Here is a 24,970-nt window from a genome sequence, read left to right as displayed (position 1 = left end):
TTCATGCCAGTAACTTTGCTTTTTTGCTTTATAAAGCTTACATCCTTACCTTCTAAACTATTCCAGAAAGATACCTGAATTGTTGGAGCACCCCTAGCAAAAACTAGACTTGCCTCCAAAGAATGTGCAGCCTGGTCCATTCCATACAGATGACTCTTTAAAAATCTCCATACAACTGTTGCAACCCCCCCCCCCCCCCCCCCCCGATAATATGTTCCAATCAACTTTCAGCTAAGAAAGCTTTTCCTGACATCAAAGTTGTATCTCTTGGCTGAAGTTTTTCCCTAAGGGTTCTTGTGCTTACACAGTGAACACAGAAAAAAATTGCTCACTGCCTTCAAATTTTGAGGTTACAGGTATGCTCTGTTTGGCATGCACAATGTTTTTTTTTTTTTTTTTTTTAAGACAGAAGTCTGGCAAGAAGTCTGGCCCACTCTCCCACCTGGCAACAACTGGCTGTCCCCAGAGAACAGCTGTCCCCCAGAACAGGGCACGTGTGGCCCAGCCTGCTGCAGGGCTCCCCTGCCCACTCCTCCCATCCCACCAGACTCACTTCTGTGTGGTACCTGCTCGGCCCCGGGAAGCATCTGCCTTTACAGTCCCACCCTGTCCAGTCTGTGTGCAGCATCTGTGCACTTGAACCCTTCTTCCCCTCTTTCTATACAAGCTACATAGCCTTCAACCTCCCCTAATTATTTTTTTCACCAAACTGTTTTTGAGTCCACGTCCAGCCCTTCATATGTTGTTTGTTGCAGCTCTACTGGCTAAGATAAGGATGTGAACATGCCATGAGAGAGTGACTCCCAGCTCTGAGCGTCTGATGCCCAACACAGACTTCCTGACAGCCAGCAGCACGCGCCGGCTGCTCCAACGCCTCCAGCTGTTTTGGTGTCTCTGGTCCTGTCTCAGCCAGTGTGTGTATATTCCTCCAAGTGAATGCATTTAATCCGTTTACGTTTTAAGCTTCACTTTGCCATTAAACCATTGGAGTAATCACGCATGGGGATGGGGCAGGCGTTGTGCCCGGCAGTCTCCAGCTTGATTTTGCCAACCCTCTATCACTCAGCTCAGGGCAGCTACATGGAGAAAAGTTGTCCAGGCGGGCTTCAGTGACCCTGCTAAGAGAAGGGCCACAGGAGACATGAGCTGTCTCTCTCCAAAACTGTTGTACAGTTGAAAGCACAGTTGGGGCAGCCTTGAAGGGAAACACCAGAGCCCAGTTACAGAGCCCAAGTCCCTCAAGAAGGAAGGGAAGGTAGATCTTAGAAGTCCTCATCACAAGGGAAAAAAAGTGTTAACTGTGTAAAGTGACGGATGGTACCTGGACTTATTGTGGTAATCAGATATATACACGATCAGATCATTACATGGTACACTTGAGACAACATAATGTTGTATGTCAATTACACCCCAATTTTTAAAAAGGAGAAGGGAAGGAAACCAGAATAGAAAGTATGCAAAACATGGAAATGGTTTATCTTTCCAGAGTAGTAAAATGATCCCTTGCTGCTAAATGGGAACACACTTTACATTTCTCCCTTGCTAAACTCAGACCACTAACAGTATCAGCACTGTCTAATATTTGGGCAGAACATTTAATCCCCCCAAATCGAAAATTACCTCTCAACTACTAGCTTGCCATTTTTCACAAAAACCCTCTCCTAAACATAAAAGGTACACATTTTCCTGGTTTCTGAGGAGCCGGAGAGCCAGCTCACTAGGGGAAATGATTTACCTTAAGATAGCAGATGAGAGGAAACCCTGCTTCAAGTTTCTAGCTGCTGGGAAACAAAGTCTTTGTGTTCTGTTGTTACATGTCTGCTTTGCTGTCTTTGACCAAATAAATGTAATTGAATGCAGAAACAACATATAGTCATTATGCTCTGAACTTGTATCCTAAAGGCTGGAAAGTTTTTATATAATAAAAACAAAACTGTACATTTTCACCTCCTTTACAGTGATTCTTTACCTACTTAGAATCCAGACACTGTCTTTGATTTTATTAATATCTCCCCTCACCCAAAATAACCTTACAGCAAATCTGAAGTAGTATGGACATGGGGATTTTTATTAGAGAGTATTATGATGCCCTCCTATTAGAGCCATCCTAGGACAATGAGACTAACCTATAGCAAGAAATACTTTCTGTCCCAGGCCAGCGCGCGCGCGCGCGCACACACACACACACACACACACACACACACCCCACACACACAGAACAATACTTTCCCATTTTGCCTACACTGTATCTGGTGTTTTCTGTACTAAATCTGGTTCCAGTGTGTTCACAATCCAGCAGTGCTAAAAATATATTACCTTAGAATTTATTATTTTCAGAGTTAAGAGTCCTTGATCTATACATATTTTAATTATATATCGTTTAACATTCCAAAATATGATGCTCATTTTCAATACTTATTTTTATCTTGATTGATTCTCAGGAGGGCAAGGTAAGTTATATTCTTATTCTTCAGTGTGATGGTAGTTTTAATCCAGTAATAAGGGGCTCATGGTTAAGTTCTTAAACGGAGCCAGCAAACAGAGGGATGCAGCCGATTGCCAGCCCCCCGTGCTGACAGCAGGAATCCTTTTATTTTGTGGCCACTCTGAAGATACAGCTGTGGATGCTTTGTTATGTCTGTGCTATCAGTTTCATTCAGGTATCCTTGAGACTTGAGGGGATAGGGAAGGTTGTGTCAGTTGGGTCCTTTACGTAGTTTTTATTCCGTCGTTGTTCCCAACAGTCTTCCCCCACATTACCTCACAGCAGACACAATGAGAAGCCCTGCAGGGACCTCTGTCAAGTGGACCTGAGCCAGGTGTGTGCTGCTGCTGATCCCTCTGGGGTGCCTGGCTTTGCTCCCTGCAAACACTCTGTCCCCACGATGAGCCCTGATTCAATTTTCTCAGCTGCGAGCCTCTGAGCTCATCTTGTGGCTGCTGGTCTACCTGACCCTCCTGTCTGTCCTCACCCAGTGTCTCCTCTGGCCCCCTTCACTCCAGGGTGGGACCAGAGACCAAGGAAATCAGTGCTGTCTTCGGATTCATTCCTCTAGTCGCTTCTGCCAGGCCCGGAGAGGAGAGAAACCATTTTACTGTGATGTTGAGCCTACCCACAGACCGACTCAAAATAATGACTGGAATTTGGCTACTTCAGATAAATTCATACAACTTGTCTTCAAGTCTTGAAACCTGGGTTCAACTAAGTTGTTTTTTGTTCGTCTTCAGAATTTCTAAAAAGTGACAGTTCAAAAAAATAATTTGCATGTATTTGAAAATATCATCATAGAGGGAATTTAAGAAACTTCTCACTCGGGGCAGTAGAATTTTCTGTGTTTATGTGTCTTTTTTTCCACAACTAAAACAGTTAATAATAATGTATCAGTATCATCAAGTATCCCATCAGTGTTCTACTGTTATTTAAGTTGTTGGGGTTTTTTTTTTCCTGAGTCAGTAGCCAGACTATCCCAGCACACTGCATTTGGTTTGGATGACCACATAAGTCACCATCTACATAAGGAAACATTTGGTAACAGAAGGGGATTCTATTAATAGTTATACTGGGACAACAGGCACAAACCTGAATTGTCATGGACAAATTGGGATGTCTGGTTATTCTTTTTTTCTTTTTAACTGTAAATAAAAATACACAACATGAAGTTTACCATCTTAACCATTTTTAAGCGTACAGTTCAGTAGTGTTAAATACATACACATTGTTGTGCAGCAGATCTCTGGAGCTTTTTCATCTTGCAAAACTGAAATACTCTACCCACTAAACACCAATTTCCCCTTCACCCCAGCCCTCAGTGACCACCTTTCCACTTTCTGCTTCTATCAATACTTCATTTGAGCAGAACATTGTATGTTTTGTGTATTTGTCTTCTTGTGCCTGCTTATTTCGCTTAACATAATGCCCTCAAGGTTCATCTATGTGGTAGTAGGTGTCAGGATTTCCTTCTTTTTAAAGGCTGCTTAATATTCAACTGTAGGTATATGCTGTGTTTGTGTATCGTCTGCTGATGGGTATTTGGGTTCTTTCTACCTCTTGGCTATTGTGAATAATGCTGTAGTGAACATGGATGTGCCAGTATCTCTTCCATGCCCTGCTTTTAATTCTTTTGGACATATACTCAGAAGTAGGATTGCTAGATCATATGGCAGTTCTATTTATAATTTGTTGAGGAACCTCTATACTATTTTCCATAATGGCAGCACCATTTTGCATTCCTACTGGTAGCGCACAGGATTCCAACTTCTTTGCATTCTTGCCAATTCTTGTTTTCTGTTCTTTTGATAATAACCATTCTGATGGGTCGTACCTAACTATCTCATTGTGATTTTTGGTTTCCATTTCCCTAATAATTAGTGATTTTTTAGCATCTTTTCTTGTGTTTATTGGCCTTTTGTATACCTACCTTTTTTGGAGAAATGTCTGTTCAAGTTTTTTTCCCTACATTTTCACTGGGTTATTTGTGGTGTTGTTGTTATTTTGTTGTTATTGTCAAGTTATAGAGGTTCCTTATATATTCTGGATATTAACCACTTATCAAATATATTATTTCAATTATATTCTCCCATTCTGTAGGTCGCCTTTTCACTCTGTTCATTTTTTCCTTTGACATGCAAGTTTTTGTTCCTTAGAGTCCCATTTGTCCATTTTTAATTTTCTTGACTATCTTTCTGGCGTCATCCAAGAAATCGTTGCCAACTCCAATGTCCTGAAACTTTTCTGCTATGTTTTCTTCCAGGAATTTAATAGTCTTAGGTCTTATGTTTAAGTCTGTAATCCATTTTGAATTGATTGTTGTGTATGGTATAAGGCAAGGGTCCAAATTCATTCTTTTGCATGTGAATTTTCACTTATCTGTGCCTTTCTTTTTAATCTGTAGAAACAAAAGCCTACCAGTTGCTGAAGCAGTCTACCCTTCAGGATAATATAAATTGCACTGAAGACAGAATCCAAAAAGCAGATATTTCTGTGTTACAACTGTCAGGTAAGCAAGGGCATATTCAGCACTCAAAGCCAGCATTCAGGGGATGGAGGAAGGCAGCCAGTGCCTGGTTCAGGCAAGGGTGGTCATCCCCTGAAGGTTTCTGGAGTTTGCTTTGTAACAAGCTGTCATCAGGTCACAATAAGCCAGTACTTTTTCAGTTCTTAACGAACAATAGTTTGGAAGTCTTCCCTCCTGGATATATGCTGGCCCCCAGCATGGCAATGGCCCAAACAGGCTCTTGGATTCTACCTGGTATGTCATGATAGTAACTTGTCACTAAGTACCATCAGAAACACCCCAAACTCCTACTCTTCCCAATATCTCTCAGTTTCTCTCTCTCTCTCTTTATTTATTTACTTTGAGAGAGAGAAAGTGGGGGAGGGGCAGAGAGAGAGGGGGAGAGAGAGACAATCCCAAGCAGGCTCCACATTGTCAGCACAGACCTCGACGCAGGGCTCAAAACTCATGAACCATGAGATCATGACCTGAACTGATATCCAGAGTCGGATGTTTAACTGACTGAACCACCCAGGAGCCCCGCCCCCTCCCAGTTTATTAATCATCAGCGGGAGCATTGTGCTGGGCTACCTTCTCTCCCTAGAATGTTGGGGGACTTGGTGTTCTTGAAATAAAAATATTGTAAATCCCAATAAAGCTAAATTTTAAGCTTAAATGTAGTTCCTTCAATCTAGGATTTTTAACTAATTTTCTTTGTTTTCATATATTCTATTATTGCATGTTTATAATTTTCAGTGGTTCTTATTGCACTTTTTTTTTTTAGTTGGAGTCATGTCAGCTCCCTTTGTGAAAGTAATTGCATTAAAGTACACTTTAATGACCTTATTTTCACATAAACCACAATGTCATAATTTCACCTACCAGAATAAATAGTGATTTTTTAATATCACATTATTTCTAGTCCATATCAAAATGTGCCAGTTATCTAATGAGACAGACCTTTCTTTTGAGGGGCATACTTATGGCATATCAGACTTGGCTACCTCGGTCTTTGGGAAGCAATTTCCTAGATAATAGTAGTATTAGAATCAGTTACTGTAAAATTCAGTTATTTTGGCTGTTTTGAGGATTCAGTGAGTCTTTGCAGGTTAAATGTCCAGTACAGTGCCTGTTAGAGAAAAGCCCTCAGAATGGTGGTTATTATTTGAACTCCACAAACATGAGACCTTGCAGTCTATTGCTGTATAAAGCAGGGCCTCTGGGTGGAAAGATACAGCACTTATGAACCCTTATCTGTGCTTTTCATCACCTTCTTCACATTTGAGTTACAGAATTGGAGTCCAGAGGGATCTCCAACCCCTTAGATGGGGTTTATCCAACCCCTTAGTTTACAAATGAGGCCCCAAGACAGTGATGCCTCTCAGAGCAGCACAGCCTGTTAGCAGACACACATTTGGAAGGTGACTCTGCAAGTCTGTTTCTGCTAAGTATATTCATGATAGTTACATAGACGCGTTCAAAGGATAAGTTTGACATAGTTATAGTCCCTTCGATGTTTATCAAACAGTTTGGTGCTGTTAATAGAGTAATAATTAATACATTCATTTCTTAATCTATTCATAAGTGAAGTGATAGGTTGTATCAAGTCAGGCACCCCTAGATCCAATTTCCTCACCTACCCTCACAATTACACTATATGCTTTGCAAGATTCCAAAGTTTCTAGCACTGGGATCACAGAGATGCTTCAGATGATCCTAGCTGTCATTGTAGTTAGACACTGTTTCTCGTATTTATTTTAACTTTGGTCACAGCTACCTTTTCACTTTTACACTGGCTCTGAGCCCGGGGACTTCTCTGAGCTCCAGAGAAAAGCAGGAAGTAGGCTGGGATGGTGGAGAGAAATGGAAGCCATGTACCCGTGTTAGACCTCACAGTGTTGTTACAGGTAGACCCCACAGTGTTTTTACAGGGGTGTGGGCCCTTAACTCAAGAGTTCATCTAACTGTTGAACAAGTGCAGGGTTCAGTTACCTTCTACATCAGAGATCTTAGGCTCTGTCTCTGGACCTGTCACTAAGACAAGCCACTTAAACCTTGTACCTTCATGTTCATGTCTGAAAAGACCTTGTCTTGTTAAGCATGGGGGACTCTCTTTGGGCAAATGTGGGCACCTCGTTAAGAGAATCACTTGGCTGCAGAGGTTCTGTGAAGCAAGCAGATTATAGGTCAGAAACTGAGCCAGTGCCTTTCCCAGCTATGCCCATGCACTCTCTATCCATGACCCCAGTGACCACCAGTTGAGAATCAGACTGGTAGCTAACATCCAAGTGCACCCAGGAGATGGGGGTCATGTGGCCCTGCAAGCTGGGCATACTATGGGCATGGTCTGGTTCCCCCACTCCAGAGAAGAGGCGGATTGTGCATCTTCCCCATCAACCTTTTTAGGCTGATTAAAGAGTGGCCCTGATGGCTTTCAGTGGAGGTTCATTCTTCTCCACGAGATGGAATAAAGAGGATTTGGCAGAGGGGCAACTGTTATCCTGAGATGTCAGTGATTTCTGAGACCTGGTTCCCAGCACCCATCATTTTGATGGTTTCTCACGGCCCATGTGTTACAATAAGGTGAATTATCAGCAGTTAGTGCTATAGGAGAGACCAATATGCATAGACATGTGGCTTGGTCATTTAATAGAGCTCTTTGAATGATTTTGTTTTTTAGTTTTTGTGGCATCTGCATGTCATGGGAACCCCTCCACCCACCCACACGCACACACGCTTCTTTCAGTATTCTGCCAACATGTTGTTCCTTGCCTCAGAGGCTCCCTTGCCTCCTGTGGCTTGAGCAACATCTTCGCCTGTCGACGTTTGTTTCACCAAAGTTATTGTGAGGCTGCGTCTTCACTCAGTGTGTTTCTCTGCTGCACGGCAGCCAGCACTCACCCTCCACGTTTGTGCTTATCACAGGTTTGAACATTGGCAGCCGCACACTCAAGACAAAGACAACTAACAAAATCGCCTTGGAGGCTAGTTTTTCATCAAGCGAAGGAAGTCCTTTGTCAAGGTAAAGTCGTGACAGCCTTTCTAAACAGCGGACACAGGATGAGAACTGTCACTCTGTAATGAATGCAACTCTGGCTGCATATTATTTTGTTGTGTGACTTGAGGGAAGGTTATGGTTTGGGTTGTTGTTTATCTAAAATAACAGTTGAAACTTCAGTCTACCTTTGAAAATATTTGCGCCAGAGAGCCAAGTATTGTTTTGCAGCTGTTGTTTCGTTGGTTTAAGACTCAATTGACACCTCAGTGAACCACAAATTAGCGTCTACAGCTGCTCGCAGTAGGGCTGCTTAGAGACCACACAATGCAGGGTGTCGGAAAAGGGCAGAGAGAAAACATCAGGCCTTAAAAGAAATAAAGTGGCCCCGTTTCTTCTTTCTGAGACGGCTGATATATATATACTGGCAATTGCTGGGTATTTGTGTATTCCTCTTTTTCACCAGGCATTTGGGCAAGCTTATTCTTCCCTTTTCTGATACTTCCTTATTATCCATAAAGAACAAAATGTATCCAACATTTGCTGAACCCCAGCACTTCTTAAAGTTTTTCAAGCCACGATAAGTGAGTTGGTGAGTTGTGTGTTGGATTTGTCATCAACATAAAATACTAACCATGCAATGGCATTGAGTCAGAAAGAATGTATAGATGGGAATAGAAACAGTTGTCTGAGGAAATACCTACCTTTGGGCTTTGGGCTGCATAATGTTAAAAACCCACAATTTCTTTTTCTAATAACATTTCTCCTTAAAAAGATGTCTTTTAGATGATTACATTACACTTAAGTTAACATACCCTGATGAAATTTTAAAATAGAAACTTCACATTTCTAACATCATATGCAGTGTCCCATAAGTGATTTGATCCAGAAATATAGTATTTTTAAATGAAAAAAAAATCCTGTTTTCACTTATATTTTGGAAGACATCATACTGGTTTTAGGATCCAGAATATCTTAAAATGAGATGGATTTTCTAAAATTAGGTTGTTGCTTTTGGAAACCCGACAGGTTCAATTTTAGAAAACTACTCATGTAGTTATTAGAAATTAGCATCTTTAATACCTATGTTTTCATCGTTGGTTTTGAAAGAAGTAGGAGGAAATGAATTATGGGACAGGAAGAATGTTCAAGTGTTATATGTTTTTTATTATCCTGTAAATTCAAGTTCTAGGTCTTTTAAAGGATATTTTAAAAGACAGTAAGTTCTACAGGTTGATGTTAGGACTTACTGTTACCATTTAGCTCAGGAACATATCCTGTAGCTGTTAAAGATTGTTGGAAGTGTTCATCTCCATTATATTTTAGACACATTAAAAAAAAACAGTTCTTCTTTAACTTGTCTTTATATGTCTATACTCTTCAGGCGGTTTTAGGATACATTCAGAAAGCAGCTGGACCCCAAGAATATTTTCTCAGCCTGATAATTTCATGTCTTGTGTTTATATTTCAGTAAACTAAATTCAGACTTTCTTCCCCATTCATTTTGAGGCAGGAAACTTGTGTTATTACTATTGCTTCTGCATGAAATTAATTTTCTAAATAAATCACAAGTAATCTCATCACCCTTTTTAAGAAAAAAAAGGGGGGTTTCAAGGAACATTTGGTTCTAGACACTTGATAGTAATCGGGTGATGAAAAGGTCTGGGCTTTGAGTCTATGGGTTTGGCACGCTGCTTGTTACGGTTTGGTTCTTGTGCTGGGTTTGGTGTTGGTAACACACTACCTTGGGCTCTGGAGAGCTCTGGTTTTGCTGTTTGTGCCTGGATTCACTGAAATTTCTTAGAGGCTTACATTTAAGGATCCCACTTACTGCAGTCACTCCTCGTGCTTTATTGCTTTTACAAGTGGTCTCGAAACCCAGTACTTGAGAATAAACATAACAGTGCAGTGCTGCTGTAGCACTTTTAAAAATTCTTCTTTGCTCTATTTTGTCAGTGAGCTGATGAGCAACCTAAAAAAAAAAAAAAAAGACCCTGCTGGATCTAAAAAAAAAAAAAAAAAAAAAAAATGGCTTCCTCTGATGTCCTAGAGACAATAATTATGATGTGCTAGTTAAGCCCAAACTACAGCTGAGGGATTTTACTTTAAAGCAGCGGCTTGGGTGCAAAAATGCATTTATAGCTCTTTGTCTGCACCTCATTATGTTTGGGCCTGATTCATTAAGTAATTGGTTTGCAGTTGTTTACATGAGTATTAAGGCCTTCTTTTCAGCCGCCTTTGAGAGATACATTGTGCAAATGTTGCCTGTGATGAATGCAGAATGAGGGCCAGAGGGTCCGTCCTATTGGCTAAACAGTGCACTCTGTTGAAAAGCCAGAGAAAGGGATTGGGTGCTGCTTTGCATAGCAATGACTTTCTTAATAAGCGTTACAGATTAATACACACCAGCTATAAAAGATGCAAAGAGATACTCTTAGCACATTTATCCATGCTCATTTCATTGTGATGGTGGTGGGATCCGGGTGCTTTCATATTCCGTTTTTCCGAGCAGCAGCTTCAGTGCATGAGCCGTAATAGAATCCGATGTTTATTGTATTATAAATCACGGGCAAGTAGGCAGATCGGCAACAGTTTATTATTAAAGATTCTTTCAGTGTAAATCTTTTTCTACCATTGTATTTGCTTCAGCAAAATCATTTTGTGGTTGAGTGGGGATGAAAGGCATAATGTACGAAGGAGTGAGTCCTAATAGGAAGCCGTTCTCCGAGTAAAGACCACTTGTTCCCTTTTGTTCAGGGGTGCATGCCAGAGCTTCCTCTCCTCTGCAAACATTGTCTCGCTTTACCTTCCCCAGGAAGCGGTTTTCACGCTCCCGGATCCATTTATTCAATGGAGAGTATATTTTAACAGCCTGCCGTGTAACTTCAGTTTACCGTCTGGATCGAGATAACATTTTACCGAAAGAAAAGAACGTGTGCTTGCAACATAATTGCCTGGGGGAAAGGTAGCAGAAGTCACCCAACCATGGCACCCTGGCCCAGCCACTGTGGGTGGCATTCTGTGTCCACCCTGCAGCCATGGGAGCGGCCAGGGGAGGGCGCCAGGCCGCAGCTTATGCTCTGGTGGGGGCCGCCGTTTCTCTCTCCTTGCCTGGTCACTAGGCCATTTTCCCTTGGGAGAATACAATGATCGCACGGAATCAATACCAGTGAAAGAAAAATGAGGTTTTCCTGGAAGTCCCTTAGGTTCTATTAAAGCACCCCTTCTCCCTCTGTGGCTTAGCAAATCTGCATTCGCCTTAAATCCTACTGAATAAGCAGCTGCCTAAATATCCTATGTGTTTCTCCTCACAGACCCACATACTTTATTGTTTTCTACACAGAGCATGAAAGAACGGTCACTTGGCGTGATTAGCTGACTGGAAGGAGTTAGCAAGTTGATCCTAGGCAGCTTTAAAAAAAAAAAAAAAAAAGCATCTGCTGCAGGGGCCCTGGATAACCATTAGGGGGCGCTCGGACTTTGTCAAATTAATACTGTCAGCCTTTGGTCGGCCCTTAAAACTTAAAAATTGTATTTTCAGAGATTTGCTGGCATACTCCTGGGGTTCTTTTCCTTTCTGAATAATTTCATGGATTCTCTTTTTCAGAAATATATTTCTCTTTTGAGCAAAAGTCTAGATGAAGATGCTGTTTGAGACATTTTAATACCGATTTTAGCTAGCAGTCAAAATTTTTAAAAATTACAGAATTTGGGGTCTAGAGACCACATCTTCTCATTAGTTAATTTTTCAGTCTTGTATAGTAAGACCCTAGAACAGAAAGGACACTTCCCACTAGGAGCCCCTCCCCCCGCCCACGATTCCCCCTTCCCATAAACTCCTGCTCTTGGGAAGACCCTCAGAGTCACATTGCTAGGCTCCACTGACATGACCTCAAAGTCACAGTAACTCGGGTAGTTTGTTAACAGGCTGTGGATACTTTTTTCCTTCCATACGATATTGACCATGAGGTGGAGAGTCATGTGTTACTAATATTAGGACATCCCCAGGCCTGCTGTTTTCCAGATTCCTCCTCCCACAGGGCCAAGAATGAGTGTCTGACAGCCTAGCCTGACTGTCACACTTTCGCTGCTGTGAGTCTCTTAAGGGCTCCTGTTGCCCACACCCCCCTCAAGCACCACATGGCCTACAGTCTGCAGCACCTCCCAGCATGCTCCCCATGTCCCTGTGCCCACCAGACAACCTGCTGTCATGTGCCCCGGCTTCTATTTCTGCTCTTTTGCTGGAATGCTTCTGCCCCACACTTTCACCTGGCTGATGCCTACTAGATTGTCAGGGCTTAACTATTAACCTTCTAAAAGTTTCCTAAGCAAAGGATCTGGTCATAAAGATGCCCCTCCTGTGGCCCCAGGGTCATTTCCACCATCATCTGTAGCACTGGGATGGTAGCCATTTGCAGGTGCCTTCCCCTCACTGTGAGCTCCTCACTGGGGCTTAGAGGACTTTTCTCATTGCCAGTGCTCAATAACCATTGGACTTGCTGAGTAACTGAACCTCTGTGTGTAGCTCCACTGTTCACTCAAGCATTTGTCTTAGATGCCCTCACCTCTGGGTGGCATTATGTACCCGAGCTGCAGGAAATCATACACTCCACAAAGGTCTCTGCGTGAGTGTGTAGGGAGGGCGTGCACTCGTTTCCAGAAGGAGACTCCTGCAGTCAACTTCGATTGCACCCTCTCCACACGTTCACCCTGCATTCAGCTTCCAGGAAGCACACTGGGCATGCACCCTCACAGCGTGCATTACTGGGATCCTCACCTCTGTCTGTTGGTAAAAGGATATCTGGCTCCTGGCCCTGAATTTGACGTGGGCTCTTGGTACATCCAAGGGGCCTGGATGTTACCCCCTAATTCTGCTGCTGTCAGTTCACAGCTTACCCTGCAGTTGCTTTTTTGGCTTGTGTCACAGTTATTTTGGTGTCTGCCTCCCCACTGGAGTATGAGAGGCCCAAAGACAGAGACCAAATGGGTGTTGTTTGTTGCTGCGGCCCCAGCACAGGGCTGATGTGTAGTGTGACCTATGAGAGAGTGAATGAGTCAGGGAATGAATGAATGAACAAACCATTGCTCTGCCCACCTGCTTGTGCAAGGCCTGGCAGGGGCCATTACCCTGTGTCTTCCCCTTCCCAATGCTCCCGCCCATCGGGCTCCTTGAGGAGACTTCATGCATCTCAGACCTGTTTCCTTCCTGTCTGTCCCCACATTTTCCCTTTCCTTGTCCACTGTGCCAGAGTACTTGTCACCTCCACTTAGAACTCATGACTGCACATCACCAAACCAAGCACCTGCCTTTGTGTACCCAAATACAGTGACAGTGAGCAGCGCCACTTCCCCATGCCTGCCATGGCCAGGCTGCCGAGCAAGATTCTCTCTAAACTTACCAGAACACTGCAAGGAAGGCCTTACTTCCCTATTTTGCAGACAGAAAATGGGTGCTCAGAGTGGTAGGGACCTTGCCCAGGGCCACACAGGGAGCAGAGTTGAGTATCAGGAGGATAGAGGCTTTTTGACCCCAGAGCTGACACTGTCAGCAGTCCTTCACTGGTACAGGTACTGGCTGCCCCAACCCAGATTCTCCCCAACCTGCCGTGTGACAGGTGTTTGCAATGTGTGCATTTGGGAAGCATCTATGTGCTGGGGTGGGAGGGGCTCTGTCTGCCCCCCTCCCATCTGACAGTTCTGTGAGTCTTGAAACACAGCCCTCACTCAGCCTCTCTGGGGCCCACCACCCATGCAGTGAAAGTGCTGGATAACCCATAAGAGCTATGCTATAATTTATTTTTCTTAATATTTTTTATTATTTCTGAGAGAGAGTGAGATACAGTGTGAGTAGCGAAGGTTCAGAGAGAGAGGGAGTCACAGAATTAGAAGCAGGCTCCAGGCTATGAGCTAGCTCTCAGCACAGAGCCCGACACGGGGCTCGAACCCATGAACAGTGATATCATGACCTGAGCCGAAGACGGACGCTCAACCGACTGAGCCACCCAGGCGCCCTGAGAGCTCTGCTATAATTTAATAATGGGTTTCTTAGAAGCTGCTAGGTTTTCCACATCTCATTTTGTCTCTTCATGCCAGTTCCACAAAGCAAAACTTCATGCTTACAGCAGACCTTGCCATCCAATTTTGTATTTATGTTGACTATGTTGACTAAGTATGTATTCCTAGCTGCATTAGCCTTTTGCTCATATAACATGAACAGTTGACACACATAATTTCAATGATACCCTGTGTCCTCATGATTGCAGATTGTGCACGTGGACACCAGGTGCTGCTCTTAAGTGTAGCAAGGATGAGAACAAAAGTGACTTTGATTAGAGTTGTCCTAATCTGGTTTGTCAGTAGCAGGAGAATTCATAAACAATTACTGAAACGCATCAAAAAATGAAATGTCTTGATGGGTAGACAGAGGGAAGATATGTGATAAGTCCAATATGGCAAAAGGTAAATTAAGCATCCCCTTCATGGGTACATGGTGTTCACTGTACAGCTATGGGGAAAAATTACCAAACCTGCTGGGAAATTCTGCAGAGATCATTGTCCCATTATGATGAGACCAGCAGAACATGGTCACATTTTAATTTAATCCATAGTCTGTGGTGTTTTACCTGAAAATGTTTTGTGTTGGAGTAGGACCTCCAATCTAATTGTAACCTTCTGGGGGAAAAGTCAAGTCTGCTATCTTGGATTCCAAGAGTTACCCGTGAAAGATGGGTAAACATGCAGGGGAAAGGCAGGCCCTTTGGTGTGCTCTAAGTATAGCAGTGTCACTGTTCAACCGGCTTGGGGCCAAGTCTCGGCCACTGCCTGGTCCTGTACACCTGCAAACTAAGTGCAGTTTTATCTTTATTTTTTTGAGAGGGGTGGGGGGCAAATAAGAGGGAGAGAGAGAATCTTAAGCAAGCTCCACACTCAGCATGGAACCCAACACAGGGCTTGATCTCACAACCATGAGATCATGACCCAGGCCTAGGTCAAGAGTCAGATGCTTACATGGTTGGAACTTGAGGGTGTTATGCTGAGCGAAATAAGTCAGGCAGAGAAAGACAAATACCATATGTCTGCATGTACAGGAGGATTAGGAGGAACTTAACGGAGGACCATGGGGGAGAAGAAGGGGAAAAATAGTGGGGGAGAAGGAGGGAGGCAAACCATGAGAGACTCTTGAATGCCAAGAACAAACTGAGGGCAGATGGGGTGGAGGGAGGGGAAGGGGAGTGATGGGCATGGAGGAGGGCACCTGTGGGGATGAGCACTGGGTGTTATATGGAAACCAACTTGACAATAAACTATTTTAAAAAAAAAGGAAAAAGGAAAAACAAACAAAAAGAGTCAGATGCTTAACCGACCTAGCCACCCAGGTTTTTTACATTTTTTTAAATGGTTGGAGGAAATCCAAAGAAGAATGATGTTGCATGACACCTGACCTGACAGTTTTATGAAATTCAAATTTTAGTGCCTATAAGTAAGGTTGAATTGCAATACACCCCCATCTATCAATTTACACATTGATCATGGCTGTTTTCATGCTACAGCCACAGAGGTAAGTAGTTGTGACTGAGACCATATAGCCCACAACACCCGAACCATTTACCCTCTGGCTCTTTACAGCAAACCTTTGCCAACCTCTTCTTTATAAGATGGAAATGTTGGGGAGCCTGGGTGGCTTAGTCGGTTGAGCGTCCAACTTTCGCTTAGGTCATGATCTCACGGTTCGTGGGTTCGAGCCCCGCGTCGGGCTCTGTGCTGACTGCCAGCTCAGAGCCTGGAGCCTGTTTCAGAGTCTGTGTCTCCCTCTCTCTCTGACCTTCCCCTGCTCAAGCTGTCTCTCTCTCTCTCTCTCCTAGAAATAAATAAAAATATTAAAAAAAGAAAAGATGGAAATGTTACTTTCATGCTCTTAGGGAAGACAAAGTAGTCAGATTCCAAGTACGTGTAACCCAATCCCATGGCCTATAAGACTAACTCTTCTATTTCTTATGCTTGCCAGAGTGAATGTGTTCCTTCTCTTATATACTGTAGTAGCTCAACAACTGACTATATCCAGTATTCCAGGTAAAGTTCTCTCGCCCTTTGGCCTCATCTTAGCTTTACACATTAGGTGCGACTCAGAAAGAACTGTTGACCCTAAGAATTCCATGTAACACAAGTCAGCTTTGAATTGGGATGTCACATTGGCAGGCAGAGATGGCTCCCCAAAGGGAAAAGTAATTGCCCCTAGGGTGTGGGGATGGAGTAGGAGACGCCTGGAAGCAACGTCCACCTTTCTCAGAGGGTGACCTACACGCATTTAGTTCTGCAACAGAGTTCTTGCCCATCTCCGGTAAGAAACTTAAACAACCTGATTCTGAAGTCACAGAAGTAGAAACATGCAAGTCAAATAATGTGCCAGCAAATATTGGTCGAGTGTCTTTAAGCAGGGCCCTGCTCTTGGAGAGCTTCGTCTTTTCATTCCACACGTAATCACTGAGCACCCACCAAGTGCAGAGCCCTGGGTCACCCAGGTGAGCCGAAGCAGGTACTGTCGCTGCCCTCACGGAGCTCACCGTCTACGAGGGGAGTGATCACACATGTGTTAGTTCACACAAATGCGTGTGAAACAGCAACTTGGATGAGGACTCTCTGGTGGGGGTAGAAGGAACTAACCAAGTCTGGAGTCAGCCCTGGAGGTGCTCTTCAGGATTTAGAGTGTCAAAAACAATGGGAAGGTTTGTGTTTCAAGAAGTTAATTCTTGCTGCCAAGTGGAAGATGGACTGTAGGGGATGAGATATATGTGGCATCACCGGTTAGTGGCTGTTACAAAGGTCCAGGCAAGAGTTGTTAGTGTAGTTGGCCAAGTTGTGGCAATGCAGAGGGAAGAGCAAGGATTGAATTGTAATACAGCCCTGTCTATCAGTTTACACATGAAGCTGACTGGGAGGCCTAGGAGTGGAAAGGGTTGGAGAGGGAACAGAGGGTCTGAGTGGCCTTGACTGAGACAGGAGGGGCCTGGCCCGGCAGGGGAAGAGAATCGCACTGGGGAGATCATGAATTTGGTCATGGATGATCATGTTGCCCATGAGGTGCTTGGGATGCAGCCAAGTAGAACTAGCACACGAGCACTGGCCATGTTTCTGGAGCTCAGAGAAGTGGCTGGGTCCACAGGGATCTGGCCCATGTTTACCTGCCATTGTGCCCTTGCTCTTGCCAAGGGCTCCCCACTACCACATCCTGCTGCATCCCCCTGCCTCTGTACTGGTCTGTGTGATCCTCTCTGGCTTTCAAAGCAGAGTCCAGGAGATGCCCTGCTTCCTCAGGGGTCCTCCAGCCACCCATCGTCCACCCTGTGCTCCCCGTTCTCCCAGCCCTCAGTGTTCTGCCCCTCTCTTTCTGTGGCTCTTATTACCTGGACTACAGCTGGAGCCTCTCTGCCCCCTACCAGCACTGTTCTAACCCACCTTTGCCTCCAGCATCTAGGCCAGTGTCCTCATGAAATGGGAGGTAGATAAATAGTAGACCTACAGTCCACATTGTGTGTGTGTGTGTGTGTGTGTGTGTGTACACTAGTACTTTATGTAAGATGGATTCATAGACATACAACCCACAGTTGCATTGTGTGTGTGTATGTGTGTGTGTGTGTGTGTACACTAGTACTTTGTGTAAGATGAATTCATAGGCGTACAACCCCCAGTTGCAGTGTGTGTGTGTGTGTGTGTGTGTGTGCTAGTACTTTATGTAAGATGGATTCATATGGTCAGTGGCCACCTTACCTGCAGCCTCCACGTCTGTTGGTTAGTGCTGGGCCCTTACAGATGGTCATAGGGCCATCTACTCTTCATGGGGAAACAGCTGCAGGCCACTAGTTGGTCATGACAGATAATGAAACAGGCACTAAGTTTAAAGGAAGCTTGATAGATATTGAACCTAGAAAATGATACCTAAGTGGAGCTTATTTTACAGAAAAAAAAAACCCACCAAATATAGCAGCTGTGGAAAACAGCAGATTTTTAAGCCGTAGGTTAGCCAGACTCGACCCAAAGGGAGGGAGAAGATGAGTTCACCAGGTTTCCTATGGCAAAAGAACCAGGGTCCTGGCCATGAGCAATGACCATGCATGTTGGGGGTCTGTCTTTTCTTGACATTCTTCTCTTCTAAAAGGCTGGAATCTGTTTTAATGAAATAATATATAAATGTAAATGCCAGCAAATACCTTGTCAGGAATAGATTGCTAGGCATTAGATGCCATAGACACTAGCATCTTTGTGTATTCAATACCCAGAAACCTACACCTTGGTGTCCAGGATAACACATTTTTTCTCTACCATGAGTTGGTATTTCTAATTAAGCAGGCTGAGTGTTTATTTTGAACTCCCTTGTCAAGCTTTTAAGGATTGATATCACTAGCTTGATGGAGATGAGGATCTTAACTTCTACTCTATCTTGGATTCTGTACTTCCCTATTTCACTTTTAGCTTATCTAAAAGTGCCAAAGCTTTGCCCAGACATGTTTTTTGGAGGGCTGTTGAAGGGAAGTCGGTCCTCTGCCTCACCACCCATGTGTTCGCTGTCCAGCGCTGCAAAGGATGCCCACAGGGCACACTGTGCCCTGGTGTCTGCAGGGCCAGCAGAGAGCACACTTGGGGACACTGGTGATGCTGTTGCAATAGGGACCCACCCACCAAAGCATCAACAAATACCTCTGGCCACCGAGGTCCTGACATTTTCTTTCTTCTTTTTTTTTTTTTTAGTGTTTATTTATTTATTTTGATAGAGCAAGGAAGGAGCAGAGAGAGAATCCCAAGCACACTCCATGCTGTCAGCACAGCACCCCAACATGGGGCTTGATCCCACAAACTGTGAGATCATGACCTGAGCCATGGTCACGAGTCAGAAGCTCAACCGACTGAGCCACTCAGATGCCCCTTGACATTTTCTTCTTGCTCTTAAGATGCAGGGAGAACGTGTAAAATTTCTGGCCTTTCAGTGCAGTGCTTCTTTGCTAATGTGCTCATTTTAACAATATCAATCTGATTGTCATTTTTTTTGCAAGACTCAGGCTATTTCTTTATTTTTCAGGCATGAAAACAAAAAGAAACTAACTACCAATTTAGAGTCTAAAGGTAAGAGAAATAACTCGAAGCCAGATTTTCATTTTGTGTTTTAACCCAGAGTTGTTTTGTGACATGTTTCTTGTTTTCTGTGCCCTCGTATAAGGGCGGTGAAGCATGTGTGTGATCACAGGGTGCCCTTGTGGCTCTCCCCGGGGTGATGTAGTCTCTGCGGGGATCGGAGGGCTTTCAAGGCGCCATTCTTCAGTGACAGGGCTATGAGCTCACAACACATGGGGTGCCATGGGCCACGGTGATGGCATAGCGTTCTAACTTGCAAGTATAAATTTGCAAGGTATCCCGGCCTCCACATCCAATTGATTACCATCACTGGTATATTCTACCTGTGAAATGGTTTTTGCCTCTATCCCCATCCTCATGGCTAATGGCCCACGAGTCCCACTGCTCATGACATGACAAGGCTCTTGCAGTAGACACTAACTGGTTTCCTCCCATCTGGCCCCTTCCCCATTCCCCATTGTCCTCCATCTGACCACCAGCATCTAAAATCTCATGTAACCTTACCTTCCTGGTTAAAATTGCTAATACCTCCTGCTACGTGGTACACAACTTTCTCCCTTTGTGGTCTGGCTGTATCCCTACTTTCAGCTCAGTTCCTACCAAGGTCTTGTCCTCTGTGGATCTAAAAAAATGGTCACAGCCATTTTTTTACAAATATAGATGTACCTCAGAGATTTTGCAGATTTGGCTACAGACCACTGCAATAAAGCCAAGTAAATTTTTGGTCTCCCAGTGCCTATAAAAGTTGTGTTTATGCTGTACTGTAGTCTCTTAAGTGTACAACAGTATTCATCATGTCTAAAAAATGTTAATTGACATTAAATTATCTTAAAATACTTTTAAAATAATTAAAAAACACTTTATTGCTAAAAGATGTTAGCCATCGTCTAAGCTTTCAGTGAGTCATAATTACTGATCCCAGATCACGGTAGGAAATATAATAATAATGGAAAAGCTTGGAATAATGAGAGAAGTACCCAAATGTGACACAGAGACACAAGGTGAACAAATGCTGTTGAAAAATTGACACCAATAGACTTGCCTTGTGTAGGGTTGTCACAGACCTTCAGTTATAAAAAACACAATCTCTGCAAAGCACAGGAAAACAGGGTATGCCTGTATACCACACTTGTTCGTCTTTGCCTTTGCTCATGCTGTTCCTCCCCTTTTCTCTAGCACCGTGAGCTCCTATTCCTCTTTCAAACCCACCTTCCATGCTAACACTGTGGCATATCCTGTGCAGAACTTGGGCTCCCTTTACTTCTGTCCACTTAGACCTCCTTCTCAGTGGGTTGATAGAGAGCACGGGTATGAGTCCTACAACCTGGGTGGGACACCTGGCTTCAACACCCGTTAATTCTGTGATTGGGGCCAGTTACAAACCTCTCTCAGCCTGTTTGCTCAGTAAATGGAGGCATGAACACTTCCCTTCCCAGGTTGGTACAAGGATGAAATGGGGTTGTATATTAGAAGTCAACACAATGGCAGGTGGTGAGTGCCATGGAAATAGCGGTGGTCATGGAGATTGTTGGTATAGCAGACCGTGTCCCACCACATCCTGTCCCACCGCCTTGGAGATCACAGTGCAGGTCGTGGGTGTGCTGTGGCCTTCCACCACAGGTAGCTGTGCATCTGCTTTCTCTGACCACAGGCGCATCCCCAGCCCCTATGAGGCAGCCCAGAGTGCCCGGGAGCTGATGTCCTGGTTGAGAATGAGAATAGCCTTCAACCAATGAGAAGTGAAAGTTGGTCAACAAAAACTTCCTTACTCTTTGTTAGGACAATTTGAGGAGAGTTCAGAGTTTCTCAGAGGATGCCTACAGGACTGAGCCGCCTTGTCCACTGCCAGCCCCCCCTCGTTAACACACCCTCTGCTGGCTTCCTCTCTTCCCGGGCCATTCTTCCAGCCCCTCCCATTGTTCCCAGGATCACCTCCCAAGTAAACCATGTGCACCCAAGGCCTGCTGTTCCTCCACCATGTCTTCCTCCTCCTCTCTGTTCTTGTGAAGAACAGAGGACGATCAAAGTACAGGGGCAGCTGAGCTGAGGTAGTCTCAGGTCTGGTGGAATACCTAGCTAACCCTGCTGTGTGTTAATCCTGATTTAAATCTTAAATCTTTTACTCATCCTGCAGTAAAGAGCTGGGTACAACAAAAGGGGAAGGAAATATTCTGCCGTGTTTCCATAAAGCACACTGAGATGTGCGAATTTGTGCAGTATAGAAACACATCCCAGATGCACCTGCTCAGCTTCAGCCCTCAGCATCCCTGGTAGGCCTTTTGTGGGCCAGTGTTCGTTAACCAGTCTGCTGATAAAGCCAAGCTTATTAGAGTGGAGAGCTGTTAAATAGCTGTCTGGTTTTCTCTTTCAGCCTTTTGGGGTGAGTCCGATGACAGTAACTCAGAAATTGAAGCTGCTTTACGCCCTAGAAACCATAACACATCCGCCGATGACTTTGATGATTTTTATGACTAATAAGCAGTAACAATTGTTGGAAATAAAGGCATTTAACAAACTAAAACCCTGTGTTCATATGTGATGTCCTAAACAAACATGTCTTTTAAAGCTTCCTAATTGTTTAATAGGAACACTTGGTACCATATTACTACTGGAGTGAAATTCCATGGCATAAACAGAAACTAGCATATTCATTTGAAGTATTATCAAAAAGCAGTGATGAATCCAATGCCCATCGAAATGTAAGTTGGTTTCTTTATAGAAACTGACAAGCTGATCCTAAAATTCATATGGAAATTCAAGGGACCCAGAATAGCTAAAACAATCTTGAAAAAGGAAAACAAAGTTGGAGTACTTACACTTCCCAATTTTGAAACTTACTTAAAACCTGAAAAAAACAAACAAATGAAAGCTGTAGTAGTTGAGACAGTATGAGACAGGCATTAGACATACAGATCAGTGAAATATCGATTTATATATAATCTAGAATTGATAATCCAGAAATAAGCCCTCATCTGTATGGTCACTTAATTTTTGACAAAGATGCCAAGCCATTCAATGGGGAAAGAATGAGCTTTTCAACAAATCGTGCTGGGACAATTGGATAGCCAAAGAAATGCAAAAGAACGACATTGGATTCCCTACCTCACACTGTATACAAAATTAACTCAAAATGCATCAAGGACCTAAATGTAAGAGCTAAATTATAAAACTCTCAGAAGAAAGTATTGGTGGAAATCTTTGTGACCTTGTATTAGGCAGTGGTTTCTTGGATATGATACCAAAAGCCCTTAACAGAGAAAAATAGATACATTGGACTTCACCAAAATTAAAACTTTTTTGCTGCAAAGGACACCATCAGGAAAGTGAAAAGAACGGGAGAAAATATTTGCAAATCATATATCTAAAATGGGACCTGTAACCAGAATATATACTTTCTACAACTCAATAAAAAGACAATGAACCCAATTTAAAAATAAGCAAAAGATCTGAACTGACATTTCTCCAAAGATGATTGACATCATTAGTCATCAGGGAAATGCAAGTCAGAATCACAGTGAGATACTAGGTATCCTCATTCCCGCTGTGATGGCTAGAATCAAAAAGCTAGGTAATGTAAGTGATGGTGAGGATATGGATAAAGTGCCTCATACACTGCTAGTGGGGATATGAGATGGTACAACACTTTGGAAAATACTGGCTATTCCTCAAAAGGTGACCAAAAGGTGAGAGGCAGGATTATCAGGGAAATCCCCCAGTCACCCTACCCCTTGTGAAACCCAGATGGATCTCAGGATAGCAGGCACAGTATCTGGAGGACTTCTCTGGGTGTTTACATAGATCCGTCTGGAAAATAATAGATGAACTGAGTTTCCTCCAGCCTTCTGACCCAGGAAGTAGAGCTTAACTCCTTCCTTCCCCACCATCTTTAGTGTGGACTAGACTTAGTGACTCACTTCCACTAGATACGGTTGACACCACCTTAACCAAATGACCATGGAGTTTCTTATTGCCCAGAGAGAGGTCATATGCTTGTCATACCCCCAACATGCTACAGAGAAAAGGACTCTTCACCTGTAGGGTGTTCTCTCTAAAACTTGTAATCATGATCTAATCATGAAAAAAAAATCAGACAAAACTCCAATTGTGGGACATCCTCAAGACTGTCAAGGTCATGAAAATCAGGAAAAGGCAGAAACTGTCACAAACCAATGGAGATATGACAACTAAATGCATTGTGGGATCCTAGGTTGGATTCTCAAACAAAACCCACAAAAAACAAAGATGATAATGGAAACTTTGGGGAAATCCAAATTAAGTTTTGAGTTTAGTTGATAGTAATTGTAGTAGTGTTGGTTTCTTGGTTTTTACAAATGTACCGTGGCAATGTAAGATCAGAGGGATGTAACATAGAAACTGGGCAATACAAGAACTCTGTATTATCTTTGCAACTTTTCTATAAATCTAAAATTATTCCACACACAAAAATCCAGTGGTAAACATTGACATTTGGGTGATACCCTTCCGGACCTTTTCTATGTTTTTACCTTTTCTTTGTTTTTCTTTTTTTTAATAGTTTATTGTCAGGTTGGTTTCCATCTAACACCGAGTGCTCATCCCCACAAGTGCCCCCCTCCATGCCCATCTCCCCCCCTCCCCCCCACACCCATCAGTCCTTAGTTTGTTCTCAGCATTCAAGAGTCTCTCATGGTTTGCCTCCCTCTCTCTCCCCAGTTATTTTTCCCCTTCTTCTCCACCATGGTCCTCCATTAAGTTCCTCCTAATCCTCTATATGTGCAAACATATTGTATTTGTCCTTCTCTGCCTGACTTATTTCGCTCAGCATAACACCCTCAAGTTCCATCCACGTTGCTACACATGGCCAGATTTCATTCTTTCTCATTGCCATGTCGTATTCTGTTGTATAGATGAACCACATCTTCTTGATCCATTCGTCAGTTGATGGACACTTAGGTTCTTTCCATGTTTTTGACTATTGTTGAGAGTGCTGCTGTGAACATTGAGGTACATGTGCCCATGAGCGTCAGCACTCCTGTATCACTTGGCTACATTTTCTTTGTTTTTCAAATCATCTTAAACATTTCAGTGTTTAATTCTTAAATCTTAGCAGACAATAAAACAGCCCTTCAGCCAGCACACTAACTAGATATTTGTCAGCAGTGCTCATGGAATACAGAGTCCAGCATCTGAACACCTTTTGCTGGAGTCACATGTCATATGTACTGATGATGATCCAGAGCAAAGCCTAGGTTTGTGCTAGTCTACCACTTTCCTAATACTTAATCTTACTTCTGAATAGTGGTAGACTAGGCCTGGGACCCAACGTCTTTAAGCAGGCAAATTTTCCAGCCAAACTCAATAACATTGTTTTTTCAGTTACTTCTTACTGATCTCAAGTGACCCTGATTTAAAATGAATAGAGGGGTGCCTGGGTGGCTTAGTCTCCTAGAAATAAATAAAACATTAAAAATAAATAAATAAAATAAAATGAATAGAAATTTTATTTTTTTTTAATTTATTTCTAGGAGAGAGAGAGAGAGAGACAGCGTGAGCAGGGGAGGGTCAGAGAGAGAGGGAGTCACAGACTCCGAAACAGGCTCCAGGCTCTGAGCTGGCAGTCAGCACAGAGCCCGACTCGGGGCTCGAACCCACAAACCACGAGATCATGACCTAAGCGAAAGTCGGATGCTCAACCAACTAAGCCACCCAGGTGCCCCGATGAATATACTAAGAAAATAACAGCACAAGTGACTGGTGGGCATGGCTAAGGGGATGGCTAAGTTCTGCTCTGCTCTCTAGGAGAGCTCTCTGGTCCATTTTGGGGTCCCCAGGAGCTTAAGTTCCTGGCGAGTCATGCCCTGGCCCATAGCTGGTCTTG

General features: G+C 43.5%; 1 protein-coding gene across 1 annotated transcript in view; it reads left to right on the top strand.

The window, feature by feature from the left end:
* KIZ (kizuna centrosomal protein) overlaps positions 1–21,634 on the top strand; it is a 133,346-nt gene extending 111,712 nt beyond the window's left edge. Inside the window, exons 11-14 of the mRNA XM_039222285.1 lie at positions 4,893–4,997; positions 7,920–8,016; positions 19,061–19,104; positions 21,485–21,634. Of these exons, the coding sequence (XP_039078216.1) occupies positions 4,893–4,997; positions 7,920–8,016; positions 19,061–19,104; positions 21,485–21,588 (350 nt within the window). The 3' untranslated portion in view covers positions 21,589–21,634. The remainder of the gene's footprint in view (positions 1–4,892; positions 4,998–7,919; positions 8,017–19,060; positions 19,105–21,484) is intronic.
* Positions 21,635–24,970: the final 3,336 nt, after the last annotated feature.

The sequence above is a fragment of the Hyaena hyaena genome, unplaced genomic scaffold (assembly GCF_003009895.1).
Source record: "Hyaena hyaena isolate Hyena2069 unplaced genomic scaffold, ASM300989v1 scaffold_1103, whole genome shotgun sequence".
Classification (NCBI taxonomy): Eukaryota; Metazoa; Chordata; class Mammalia; order Carnivora; family Hyaenidae; genus Hyaena; species Hyaena hyaena.
This window is presented reverse-complemented; position numbering and strand designations above follow the sequence as displayed.